The sequence below is a fragment of the Peromyscus eremicus genome, chromosome 8a (genome assembly GCF_949786415.1).
Source record: "Peromyscus eremicus chromosome 8a, PerEre_H2_v1, whole genome shotgun sequence".
NCBI classification, from domain to species: domain Eukaryota; kingdom Metazoa; phylum Chordata; class Mammalia; order Rodentia; family Cricetidae; genus Peromyscus; species Peromyscus eremicus.
Genome location: NC_081423.1, coordinates 45,960,405 through 45,973,522, shown reverse-complemented (window position 1 = coordinate 45,973,522; position 13,118 = coordinate 45,960,405). Strand labels below are relative to the sequence as shown.

At 50.8% G+C, this 13,118-nt stretch overlaps 1 protein-coding gene across 1 annotated transcript; it reads right to left on the bottom strand.

Annotated features, from left to right (window-relative positions):
• Nucleotides 1-1,388: 1,388 nt before the first annotated feature.
• On the bottom strand, nt 1,389-9,388 carry LOC131916095 (polyunsaturated fatty acid (12S)/(13S)-lipoxygenase, epidermal-type). Its single transcript, XM_059269387.1, has 14 exons — nt 9,254-9,388; nt 8,667-8,868; nt 8,390-8,471; nt 8,174-8,296; nt 7,982-8,085; nt 7,678-7,838; nt 6,444-6,587; nt 6,146-6,355; nt 4,070-4,156; nt 3,708-3,877; nt 3,482-3,604; nt 2,256-2,355; nt 1,931-2,098; nt 1,389-1,812 (listed from the first exon to the last, which is right to left on the bottom strand). The coding sequence occupies exons 1-14, from the start codon at nt 9,386-9,388 to the stop codon at nt 1,633-1,635; spliced, it is 1,989 nt and encodes a 662-aa protein (XP_059125370.1). The 3' UTR covers nt 1,389-1,632.
• Between the last annotated feature and the right edge of the window lie 3,730 nt (nt 9,389-13,118).

The window sequence follows — 13,118 nt, the reverse complement described above, 5'->3', positions numbered from 1 at the left end:
TGGTCCCAGCATCTTGAAGCACTTCCTTTATGTTTTTTTCCCTAGTAATTCATAGTTTAATTCATAATTTCAATCTATTTTGAGTTGCTCTTTCTAGCTGACTAGAGAGTTCTGCATGTAGACATCCCATTTTCCAAGGTTCATTTATTAGAGAGAACACCCTCTTTCTGATGCCATGTTCATGGTGCTTTTGTCAAAAAGCACTTAGCCATGGATGTGTTCATATGTATTCTGTCCCACTGGCCTAAAGGCCTGTTTTCCGTCAGTGCCATGCTGTTTAGACTATTATAGACTATTATATGTTGAAGTTAGTGCAACAGCTCCTGCTTTCTTTATTTTAACTGTAGTTTATTTTGGCTACTCAGGGTTGGGTTTTTGGGTTTTTGGTTTTTGTTTTTGAAATGCTATACAAATTCTAGGATTGCTTTTCTAATTCTGGGAATAATGTCATTGATACTTTAATAAAGACTGCTTTGAATCTGCAATATGCTCTTCATAGCATGGATGTTTTCATGACATCGATCTTTCCGGTCCATGAAGATGGGATACCTTTCCATTTGGCCACACCCTCCTCAGGGTTCCTCAGTGTCACATTTTTAATTGTACAGATATTTCACTTCTCTGGTGAAGTATATTTCTGGGTGTTATTTTTTTGAAAATGAGATTGTTTTGTTTGCTTCATTTTCAGAGACTTGGCTGTTGATTTTCAGGTGCTGCCGACTCTTGTGTGCTGCCACCTGGCTATACTCGTTAATTTTTCTAATAGGTTATTTTTGGTAAAGTTATTGGGTGTTTTCTACGTAGGCTTATGTCACCCACAAACAGGAACAAGTTGACTTTTTTTCTTCCATACGGGTGCCTTTACTCTTTCCTCCCCTCCTGCTGGGAATGTGTCTGTCTGTCTTTCTTCAGTGCCGGGACTCTGGGCTGGATGGTTATTTTAGTGTTGGTGGAAAGGATAGAAATGAAGAGGGAGCTTTATCATGAGTCTCAGGGAAAGGGCTGAAAAGGAGAATGAGTTGCAGCTTGGAAGGGGTTGAGGCAGGTTGATGCTGAGCTGGGAAGTGTCCGGGAGACTTCAGTGCGGGTGGTCAGAGGGATGTGTTAGCTGAGGCTCCAGAGAAGCCTAAAGGTGAAATTCATGGTTAAAAGCCATGACTCTCAGCTCCACTGGGCCCAGTCAGCCGTCACCAGTGTCATTTAGCTTACAGATGTTTAAGGAAACCCTTGAGGAAGAAATTTTTGTCTCAGGAAAATATCTTTCTTTGTTCCCTTTATCTGAATAAGAAGGCAAGAAACAAAGTAAGGCCTTTTTCTCCCACCTTCCCTCGCTTTATATAACCAAACCCTATTATTTAATCAGACTTTTCATTAACGTATAAACCAGGTCCTTTGGGGAAGAGAAGTGGGTAACAGGTTCAAGGCTACGGAAGCGCACAGCTGGATTGACATAGAGTTAGGGCAACTGTAGCAAGTTCCAGATTCTGAAATGCAATGGGAATGATTGCTGTGTATCCCCAGGACTGTATGATGGGCAGTTTGTCTATTCTCCAAAGGATGTAGCCAAGGAGGACGAGACTATGAAGATACAGAGACAGTGGCCTCCTCTGGGGCTGAGATGGGCAGGGCCTCTCAGATAGTCACACTGTTTTCCACCATGCTGGGCCGGAGGTACTCATAGGGCAGGTCCAGGCCTGCATTCCGGACCTCGATCTCCTTGTCCATGACAGCCAGCTCCTCCTGGAATTGTTTCAGCACAGCCCGGGGCTCAGGGCCTGAGAAATATTCCTCTTTATGATGCCCCAGGGCCACCTGAGAGGGAGAAAACAAAATGGCTGAGGCCCTCGGGCCTCTCACAGGCAAGAACACTGCCCCTCGGTCAAGCTGCCTCCCCACCCCCAGGCCAGGGCCCAGGCATCGGTGTTCTAACCATGACAGGCTGGCGTCTGCCAAGGAACTTGGTGAATGTCATCTGCATCCGTGCCTGGTGGAGAGTGGGCAGTGCATCCACTATGTCCCTCTCTGTCACGTCCTTGGAGGTCGGTGGGGGCTTCCGCATGGTGCATGGGCCATTTGGGATCCAGGCATACCAGTCCAGCTACAGATAGAAGGGTCACTCGGAAATCCAGGCTGACCACCCAGATATTTGATGTTTCTCCCCATCTCCTACATCCCGGAAGCCCATGGGGACGTAATCGCATGGATTACCTGACCTGCATCCCGGAAGCCCATGGGGACATGATCACGTGGATTACCTGACCCAGATGGGTGGAAGCATGCTGAGCAGTGCACGTGAAAATGCACATGGTAACGAACCGGCACAGCTGAGCCCGGGACTCCAGGGACAGGGGGAACCTGGGTAAAAATAAAGAGAGTTAGATTGGAGACCAGCATCTGAGGCAGAGCTCAGGCCGGCAAAAACGTCTGGAGATACATAAAGACCTTGTTCTGGTCACAGCCTCTAGAGCCTATGGTTCACAAATAGTGTGCACTCAAAAACTGATGTGTAATAGAGACCACTACAGAAAATCACAACCAATCAAAATGCAGATGTGGAGCCCAGCCCCATTGGACACATCTATAAAGCAACTCCCAAACCTAAGACTCAGGGTTCTTTCCGAAGAGGGGGCAGAGAGATGATGAGAGCCAGAGGAGAAGGGAGTTTGCTGTGAGGTTGTGTCCCAGGAATGTCAGAAGCTATGCCCATAAGGTCTCACCCATGAACTGAACAAGGACAACAGACGTGCTAACACGGACCGGGGAAGCCCAGGAGGCCTCAAGCCTACACAAAGGCCACCGAGGAGAGCTGAGAGCTGGAGAAGCAATCTTCCACAGGGAAGAGCACCCCAAGTGGTCATCCAATACCAAATGGGGGGCCCTGAAAACGTACAGACACAGTAACATTATACGGACCGAGCAGGGTGTATTTATGTATTTAAGAATGTATAATAGCCGGGGTTCCAGGACAGCCAGGGCTGTTACATAGAGAAATCCTGTCTTGAAAAATACATACATACATACATACATACACACATATATATAGTGTGTGTGTATAAATATATGTATATATGTATGTAACAACAAATAATGAAAAAAGAGGCCATGAATTTGAAAGAGAACAAGGAGGGGTATATGGGAGGGTTTGAGGGATGAAAGGAAAAGGAGAAAATAATCCCTCAAGATAAAAATAAAGAAAACTGATGCACATAGGATGGACCTTGGAGCTGCTTTCCAGCTCGAGGGTAAGGGTGAGTAAGGGAACTCTAAGAGGATAACAGTTCTGGCTCCAGAGAAAGCCCCCGGTGCATGAGGAGAGCGAATCCTGTGAGAGGAGAAGGCAAAGGAGCTGCAGAGAAGTGATGGTTAAGGCTTCTGGAGGCTCGGGAGACACCCAGAGAAGTGTTTCAGGGTACCAGATGAGGGATGTTGACAGACGTGTGGGCAATGATGTAAGGTAACTCAGGAGGACCCCATGCCTTACCCCCGCTCCTGGCCGCCCAGCAGTCCAATCTCAGTGATCTCTCTGCACCACACCTGCAGCTCTGGATCGTCCTTCACATCTGTGTCGCTCTTGTAGAAAAGCTCAACCATCCTTTTCACATACCTGCTCCCCAGAGAAGAGGGCACTCAGCCACAGGGCCAGGCTAGGGCCTTTGGGACCTGCTCCCCCCCCTCCCCCCCCTTCTCTCCCTCTGTGTCATCCTCACCGGCTGATGATTTCCCATAGCCTGAGGGCATCCTGGGCATACAGAGAAGATTTCACATCCAAGAGCCCACGGTCAGCCAAGTCATCCGGAGGGCAAAAGGAGCGGTAAGTCAAACAAGCCGTGGCCCTCTGGAGAATGTCCACATGGCCTCCACTCCCTGTACTCACCACCTAAGGACAAACCAGGGTTAACCAAGGCAGGTAACAGAGTGAGGGAGACGGGAACCAGCAGGCTCTTCAAGTATGAGGCAAGTGGAGGCTGTCCTTCAGTATGAAAAGCAGAGTTTGGAGGAAGAATGGACGGGGCGGGGTGGGGGGGGTACCCTTGAGAGACTCCTCCCCTTCACCCATCCCTTTCCATACCAGATCAAAAATTCCGCATTCAGAGACAAGATTGTTCCGTGCCAGGATGTTGATCTCCATGGTGTAGCGGAAGTGGGGGACGAGGAGCTGATTGTGGGAAAAGAAATGAGATAGAGTCAAATAACAGAAATGGCAGGATCCACGGGGTGAGGGGGATGAAAAGACCGTGATGAGAAGAGAGAGGAAAGCTTAGGTGAGACAGAGTCCTCCCCTTTGGAGGACTGGGTCAGGGTAAAGAGAGAAATATCTTCCCAAAGGCCTCCAAGGTCAAAGGTTCAAGGTTTCATTACTTATTTGCACAATCTTGTGTTCGCTGTCATAATTCCAGTGATCATTAGTCTCATACCACAGAACCCAGTAGGATCCTCCACTATAAGCCCATCCCCCATTTGCCTTGACCAGGACTCATAGTGTCTGTCTCTCTTTGTCTGTGTCTGCCTCTCTCTCTCTCTCTCTCTCTCTCTCTCTCTCTCTCTCTCTCTCTCTGGGTATTCAATGCCCTGTAGAAGAAAACACCTCCGTGACCCTACCTCCCTTCCCTTCCCAGAAGGATCCTAATCTTTCATTTCTCCTTCTCAGCTAGCTTCCTGAGGAGTCTCTACCTCTGTGACTCACAGGTTCGGCTCAGCCCACAACCAGACTGCCAGCATCCCTACTTCCCCGAGGCAGGCCTCGTCAACAATTAATCAATGACGTCCATATTGTCAAAGTACCCTCCTCTGTAACCGTGCTGACCCCCAGCTGTATCTGGGATGGACCCTCCTCTGTAACCGTGCTGACCCCCAGCTGTATCTGGGATGGACCCTCCTCTGTAACCGTGCTGACCCCCAGCTGTATCTGGGATGGACCCTCCTCTGCAGCCGTGCTGACCCCCAGCTGTATCTGGGATGGACCCTCCTCTGTAACCGTGCTGACCCCCAGTTGTATCTGGGATGGACCCTCCTCTGCAGCCGTGCTGACCCCCAGCTGTATCTGGGATGGACCCTCCTCTGTAGCCGTGCTGACCCCCAGCTGTATCTGGGATGGACCCTCCTCTGTAGCCGTGCTGACCCCCAGCTGTATCTGGGATGGACCCTCCTCTGCAGTCGTGCTGACCCCCAGCTGTGTCTGGGATGGACCCTCCTCTGCAGTCGTGCTGACCCCCAGCTGTGTCTGGGATGGACCCTCCTCTGCAGCTGTGCTGACCCCCAGCTGTGTCTGGGATGGACCCTCCTCTGCAGCTGTGCTGACCTGACCCCCACTGTATCTGGGATGAACCCTCCTCTATAACCATGCTGACCCCCAGCTGTATTTGGAATTGATAGCCAGCCTCTCTCTCTCCAAACACTTGCTTCTCTGGATGCCATGACTCACATTCTGCCCCTCCCCCACCTCAGTGGATGCCTCCTCTGTTGCCCTTCCAATCTCTCTGCCTCCTCCTCTCACTTTCCAGAGGGCGGAGCTAACTAGAATTACGTCTCAGACTAAATGTGCTTCTGAGGCACCAAGTCTAAACCCTAGAGAATTTACTCGAGTGCAGTGATCTCCGACACTTCTGTCTCCTGCTAACTGAAATCCATGTCTTCAACCCCTTCCTCTCCAGTGTTTTCAGACAGATGTCTATTAGGACGTGGTCAAAACATGCTCCAGCCTCTCCTCTCCAAACACTGCAGTTTTCTTTCTTGTCTTCTCCCACTTCCCTTCCTCCTACTCAACAAGCTAATCACTTTCTAATATTTCAGTAATACTTAATGTCCAACATAGTCCTTCCTTCCTCACCACTAGGGATCACTCCTGAAATGTCCCCACACTTCCGTACCCTTGGACAACCTCCTCACTCTGAATTACAACTAATCTTATTCTTACTCTTTCCCCAGCTCACAGGGTTTCCATAGAAGGGTTTCTCTCGGGGTGTGTGTGTGTGTGTATGTGTGTGTGTGTGTGTTTGTGTGTGTGTGTGTGTTCATGTATCCATATAGAGACTAAGATGGCCGCCTCTCCTAACATGCTGAAGAGCAGACCCTGAGGAGAGGCCTCCTGAGGTTGAACGTGGGAACTGTGGACAGCAGATGCACAGTGACAGACACCCCAAAATACCTTGTATATGGGATGCAGGCTGGGTAAGCTCCTCATTGTGGCCACAGAGATAACCTCAGCCATTAGATGCCCCCTTAGCAGATGGGACTGTAACTGGTGCAGCTGGAAATCAGAGCTTCGAACCCAGATCTTGGCCAGGAGCCAGGCCATGGGAGGATCTGAGGGCAGGAAGAGCAGAGGTGGGGAGCACCCATGTCGGGGAGGCTGGAGCTAGAGCAGGAGAGAGAGAGAGGAGCTGAGAACCTGCGTGTCTAAACCCCAAAGGGAGTCAATGTTAGGGAAGACGTTGTTCTCGGACCTGAATGAGCATGGGTAGGAGGTTTCCATCAGGCTCCAGTTTCAGCATCACCAAAGGGGCTGCCACATACTGCTGCTTAAAAATGATGATGTTGGGCTTGACTCCATCCAGCAGGGAGAAGTCAGCTTCAAACAGAGAGCCAGCCTGTGGGATGGGATCACGGGCAGACGGAGATGCCTTTCTCCCACTTGCCAAAGTGGGTCCTCTCTCTACCACCCAACAACTTTACTTAGAGCAACTGATCTCCCCAGAACTAAGCCCTGGATGTACTGTTTGGAGCTTGGACCTTCCTGAGGTGAGGTTTCTGCTCTCTACCACGGACCACAATTCCCAGCCTATGTCCTCACACACACCCCACAGGCTTTAGCCAAATGTAGCACAAATTGCTCTTTACTTCCTTCTCCCAAAAATAAGTCTATTTTTTTCAAATCTCTACTTAGTCCTCCTCCTCCCCTCCCTTCTCCCCTCCTCTCCCCCATTTCTTTTCCTCCTCCTCTTCCCCTCCCTTCTCCCCTCCTCCTCCTCTCCCTCCTCCGCATCCTCTTTCCCTTCTTCCTCCTTTCCTTTCTTTGGGACAGCCTCTTTGAGACATGATCTCATAACAGCCCTGGTTAGCCTGGAGCTCACGATCTACAACAGGCAGGGCCTTAAGTGTGTGTGAATATTCCTGCCTCTGCCTCCTAAATGGGAGTACTTCCCTATGCAGTAAGGGTTTAGTAGTAACCCTGCCTCTTACCTGTTAGATGTCAATAACGCATCCTTTGTGACAACCAAAAATGACTCTAGACATTGCCACAGGTAACTTTGTGCCTCCCTACCCCCAAACATTTGGCAATGTCTAGAGTTATTTTTGGTTTGTCACAAAGGATGTGTTATTGACGTCTAATAGGTAAGAGGCAGGGGTTACTACTAAACCCTCACTGCATAGGAGAGTACCCTAAAACAAAGGATTATATAGGTCATGACATTATATAGGAATGACATAGAACCAAAGTTGAGAAACCCCAAGTGCTGATGATCACAACCCATCACTTTGTATGCTAACCTAAAAAAAAGTGATTTAAAAAAAAAACAAAACCCTAAATTCTGATGAAGGTGGGTATAGATGATGGAGGTACACATGAAAGAGAGGAGGGAAGGAGGGGAGGGAGTAGAAGGCAAAGTGGCAGGAGAGGAGTGCGGGGGATTGGGGGGTGGGGGAGTGAGATGGGGGGTAAGCAGAGGCAGCTCACACCTGGAGCGCCTTCTCCAGCTGGGTCTGTAAATCCTTCATCTCCGGAGGCAGGACCAGCCGGCCTGGAAGGCTCTTAGAACGCCTCAGGAGCATCGGGTTCGCACCATTGAGGAACTGGTACCCAAAGAGGGCATCCTCCTTCCAGGACTCACGAACCCGCCCTCAGGGCATCAGTGAGAACACAGTGTGAGCGCTAAATGTGTCCTCCCACTAGCCCACCCATCTTCTGCCCTCTCTCCCCTCGCCTTTCAGACCCCTGGCTTGGAATTCTGGGTAGAGACTTTGGGAAGTTGTGGTAACTGACCAGCCAGAGCAGTCTTTTCACATGGGAATATTCTTTTGTAATCTTCCAGGTTTCGTACACGACTTACAAAATCTAGAGTCCCCTTAATGGCAAATTCCTTCAGCCTGTGCAAAGAACAGCATGCGAGACGATCAAGAAGGAGTTCACCTTGCAGCTGAAGGCGAAACTGCGCGAACTCAACCAAGTACTCACACTTTGACCAGAGAGAGGGAAAAATCTAAATCCTTATCCTCCATGAATCTCTGGTTCCTGGGGAGGTCCCACTGTGTACTCCCTGCTATAGGCAGGATTAAGCCCTCCTTCCAGGAGCCCCACCTACAGGACGAATACAGAGTCCCGAATGAGGCCGCGGTTTGGGGGCGTGGGAGAGGAGATCTGGGGGGCGATCAAAGGCTTTCTGGGACTCACCGGTACACCTTCCTTCGGTCCTCCATCTCTTGCTCTCGATACTTCCTAAACAGTCTCTGAGTGTCGTCGTTTACCTTCAGGGCTGGGAGAGGCCGACACAAGAGCTTGCATCCTCTCAGGACGCCGCTCTGGGCCAGGGTCGCTCCATCTTCCCTTCTCCTCAACTCATCCTTTCTCTTCCCCCCTCATCCTCATCTCTCTAATCTTTTCCTTTTATTTATCGCATAACTCGCCCAACCATCTCCTGCTTCCTTCAGCGGCACCCCAGAACCCTCACCAGTGCCCTCGGCTAGGCAGATAGTCTCGTTGCTCTGCACCCAACTGTAGCAGGGGAAATAGACCTCTCCATGGGTCCCAGGGCCCTGCACAGTGACCCACTTGCAGAACCAGTCAGAATCCAATAGGCCTTTGTGTTTGCGCATCTTTACCAGCAGGAGACGCCCTAGATGCACGGGGACGTCGATCTTCAACTCTGTGTTCTGTGGAATAGGACACAGCTTCTCAGCAAGTCTGGGGTCCTCAGTGAGGGCAGCGGTGTCAGTGAGCCCCCAGAGGAGCTTGGCTCCGCTTGCCCTTCTAAGAAGCACCCCAAGAAAGAGACCTGAACCAAGGGCGGCGAGGAAGGAGCTGGGCACTCAGTTGGACTCCAGGCTCCCTGTGCACCTGCTGCGCGCGCCAGCGGTGGCTCACCCTCGCCCCTCTTTCTGCCCAGCCCGTCTCTCCGGCTCCAATCACGATCCGCTTTCCTCGCAGTCAGTCCACCTGCGCCTAACACCAGCCCAGCCCAGCCCACCTTCTCTGGGGTCAGACTTCCTCTGACCAGATCCCCGGGTCCCTGAGAGCCCAGCCTTTGCCTGCGCTCACCCCTCTCCGCAGTGGTCGCAGCTGTTTGCCGAGGTCCGCTTCCCCGTGCTCCCCCACCAGCCACAGCTGCACCAGGTTGCTGGAGCCCGCCAGAAGCGAGTCTCCAGTGGCCACCCGGATCGTGTACTTGCCCATCTCGGCTGGTCCTCTACAGGGACCTGGGAGAAAAGCCGCTTTTGAGAGGATCTGAGAGACAGCTTGCAGGGAGCCACACCTAGACCAGTGTCTTTGGGTTTCCCCCGCCCACAAGTCCCTCCCCCACTAAGGGGCAGGCATCTAGGTCTCCCAACAGTTTCGAAAAACACAGCCCCACCTGTTCGCTTGGCTAGGGCTTCATGCCCAGGCCCGAGCTAAGCACACATCTAGCTAAGCCCCACACCCACCCAATTTTAGGGGAACCCAATTAAAGAGCAGCAGACGGTGGAGATGAGGGAAGTGGAATGGCCTCGGGTGGGGGCGTGCTTTTCAGTGGAAGTGAGCATACCCTTGGCAAAGATGCAGAGGTTTTGTTGAAACTTGGTAGCCAGGAGGAGTTGGAAGTTTCGATTGGACCACCCTGAAACGCGATCTTCGAGGCCACAGCTTTAGGTTGAGCACCTACAATGTGCCCCGTGGGTGTACTCCTTTCAGGACTAAGTCTTCCCATCCCACCTCCCGTGGTTTGACCCCCTTCCTCCTCAGAACAAGTACCGCTCACAGGTACACCTTTCCTCTGCTGGAGCACTCCTATGGCCCTATAGCTGCCTCTGTCCAGGTCCTCTTGTGCTACTGTGGGCAAAAATCCCTGAATCCACTGTGGGTTTTGCTTAAGAACTACTCTTGCCTCATGTTCAAAGAGTCGGTCAAAACAGGGGGCTAAGACCCGAATCTAAAAGTATAGAGAGATACTTTCTTGGACAAACCTTCCGTGGAGAGTTGACATTAATTTCCAGTGAAGCAGGTGCCTGGAGGATCTTGTGGAACAAACACTAAATGCAGCATCTATCTACATCTTTACCATTTTTCTCTCAACCTTGGTTGGTGTTTGTTTTTTTCAAGACAGGGTTTCTCTGCGTTGTCCTGGCTGTCCTGGAACTTGCTCTGTAGACCAGGCTGGGCTCGAACTCACAGAAATCCTCCTTCCTCTGTCTCCCCAGTGCTGGGATTAAAGGCATGCACCACCATGCCCGGCCTTTTTATTATTATTCTTTTTAAAGTTGTCTTGACTACTTCTCATCAGTACCTGACAGTGCTTTTTAAATGGTTCTTGTTTATACAGTCAGCTAAAATTTCATTTGAGTCTAATAAAAATTATAGCTATGCTATATGGCTATACTACCATTCCATTGCTAATATTTGTCTATAAATTGCAAATTTTTACAATAATCACAACTGACATAAACAGTTGAAAGCTTACATAACTTTTTTTTTCTTGAGACAGGTTCTCACTATATACCATATAGCCCAGGCTACCTCTGCTCTGCAATTTTTCTGCCTCAGCCTCCTGAGTTCTGAGCAACTATTCTTTTTTATATGGGGTGTGTGTTTGTGTGTGTGCATGCACACGTGTGGAGGCCAGAGGAGAACTTTTGGAGGTGTCTTCCTTTATGTGTTCTACCTTATTTCCTTGAGACAGGGTCTCTCACTGATCCAGAAGCTCACTGTTCATTCAGTCTAGGATGGCTAGCCAGTGAGATCTCAGGACCTGCTCATCTTTACCCCTCTCCCCAGTGCTGGAATCACAGGCACACACAGCCACACCTAGCTTATTTTGTGGAAGCTGAGGAAATTCAGGTCCTCACGCTTTCAGAGGAAGCACTTTTGTCCATGGATCCATCTCCCAGCCTCAAACAACTATTCCTATAGACACACAGTTACCTGGTGGGCACTGAACTATCACACAGCCTCCCTGCTACGTGCATTTGCCATGCTGAAGACATGTCAGCCTTTTTGGAGGCGGTAACAGGGTGAGTAACCTGAAAGGTTAGCCAAGGGTTTGGATCTTAAATGTCCCTCAAGAGCTCCTACGTTCCCAACTTCACCCCAGCACGGCAATGCTCAGAGGTAAGGTCTCTGGGAGGTGACTGGATCGAATTCCTCCCCCTGACTCTTCCTCTGAGCCTTCGCGTCTCACATTTGGATCACCCATCCACCGGTCACAACTGAGACTTCATTATCTACAGTGTTGCGTAGAGTGTGCCTTGTCCTCCCTACCCTTTTCCCCAGCGCTGAGACTGGAAGGAGAAGAGAAGCCATCAGCTCCTGGGGGTTTCCATGTCCTGTCAGACCCACATGGGTTCCAGGAGACGCCCATGTCCTTCCAACAAGCCTCCCTTTGTTGCTTACGTCACCTTGCAGTGTGCTTTCCAGAACAAGCCTGAACTCCTATCGGGACTGAGTCCAAGTTACAGGTACACAGAAAGAAATGAGGGACTCGATGATGGACTGACCAGTACAAAGAGGCCCATACGCAGGCCTGGGCAGTCTGCCCTGGACTCCAAGGGGAAAACACGGGCCTCCCGGCACAACTATTATGGTGAGGAAATGTATGGTATGTATGGGAGAGAGAGAAAGACAGAATGATTCATGTCCTGTGGACAGAGGCATATCTGAAGAGGTGAAAGTGGTGAGGAGCAGGCTGAGGTGGGTGGCTTGATTGCCACACAGGGCCATGGTGATGTCTGGGCCTGGGCTGCTGCTGGGGCCCATGTCTGAGTTCATGGCCCCAATACAGCCTCGGTCTGTGTTGATGTCTGTGACTCTAGACACCACCAAAGGCCCAGAGGATAGGGCCTTACAGTGTTGGCCCCGGCCCCTCACTGGCTGCAACAATAAGGAGAACTGGTCCTGCCCCTCAGCCTCTGAAGCACTCAGGAGAGAGGGTCCTACACCTCACCTGGGCAGCACAATAGAGCTGATCCTATTCACAGGGGCCTGGGTAAGCTGGACCTGAGAGCATGAGAATGGGAAAGCAGGTCATGCCGGCCATGTGGTGAGGGAAAGATGCCTCCCCTCATCCCTCACCACCTGCAGCAGGTGGAAGACCTGACCCTCCCCCTTACCAGCTGCAGCACTTGGGAGAACAGGCCTCACCAGGGCACCACAGTAGGGCTGACCCTGTAGACAGGGGTGCAGGTAAGCCAGCTTTGAGGGCATAGAGGGGCATAGCTGGTACTGCCTCCCTCATCTGTGGTGTGGTGGGGGGGGGGCAAGGGAAAGATGCCCTCTCCCCTCCCCCCTACTGCCTCCAGCTGGTGAGGGAGTTGACAAGGCACACGAGGTAAACAGCAACATGCACACAAAACACTTATACACATAGAACTGGGGGGCGGGGGTATGGGAGATGGTTGAGCCATAAAGTCCTATGGCCCAAGCTGCAGACCAGGGTTGAAGTCCCCAGTACCCACATAAATGAGTGGACCTGGCCAAAGAGATAGGAAAGCTAGCTAGCCAGACTACCCTTCGACCAGCTGTGGCTTTGGTCTTAACATTAGCCATATGTACCTGTCTGGTGGCCCTCAAGTTACCACTCAGAAGCCACTAAGGCTGTACAAGGGCTTCTGATGCCTTAGAAATTTGCAAGTTCATGGCTAGGAAGAGAGAGTGAGCAGTTGTTATTTATGCTGAAATTCTTGTTCCTCACTGCCAAGAGGCTTCAAGCCAATTCCTGGATGGGGGACTTGTCTTATTTAGGGTTTCTATTGCTGTGAAGAGACACCATGACCACAGCAACTCTGATAAAGGAAAACATTTAATTGGGTGGCTTACAGTTCAGAGATTCAGTCCATTATCATCATGGTGGGACATGGCCGTGGGCAGGCAGACATGGTGCTGGACAGGTAGCTGATAATTCTACATCTTGTGCAGGCAACAGGAAGGGGACTAC

Bases quoted from the DNA above. Each gene is read 5' to 3' on its own strand.
- LOC131916095 (XM_059269387.1), bottom strand. From the start codon at position 9,388: ATGGGCAAGTACACGATCCGGGTGGCCACTGGAGACTCGCTTCTGGCG. The intron at 6,588-7,677 runs GTGTGAGCTGCC...CCCATCCCACAG, and splicing joins AGCTGGAGAAGGCGCTCCAG to GCTGGCTCTCTGTTTGAAGC. The intron at 6,356-6,443 runs GTCCGAGAACAA...CTCCTGCTCTAG, and splicing joins TCCTACCCATGCTCATTCAG to CTCCAGCCTCCCCGACATGG.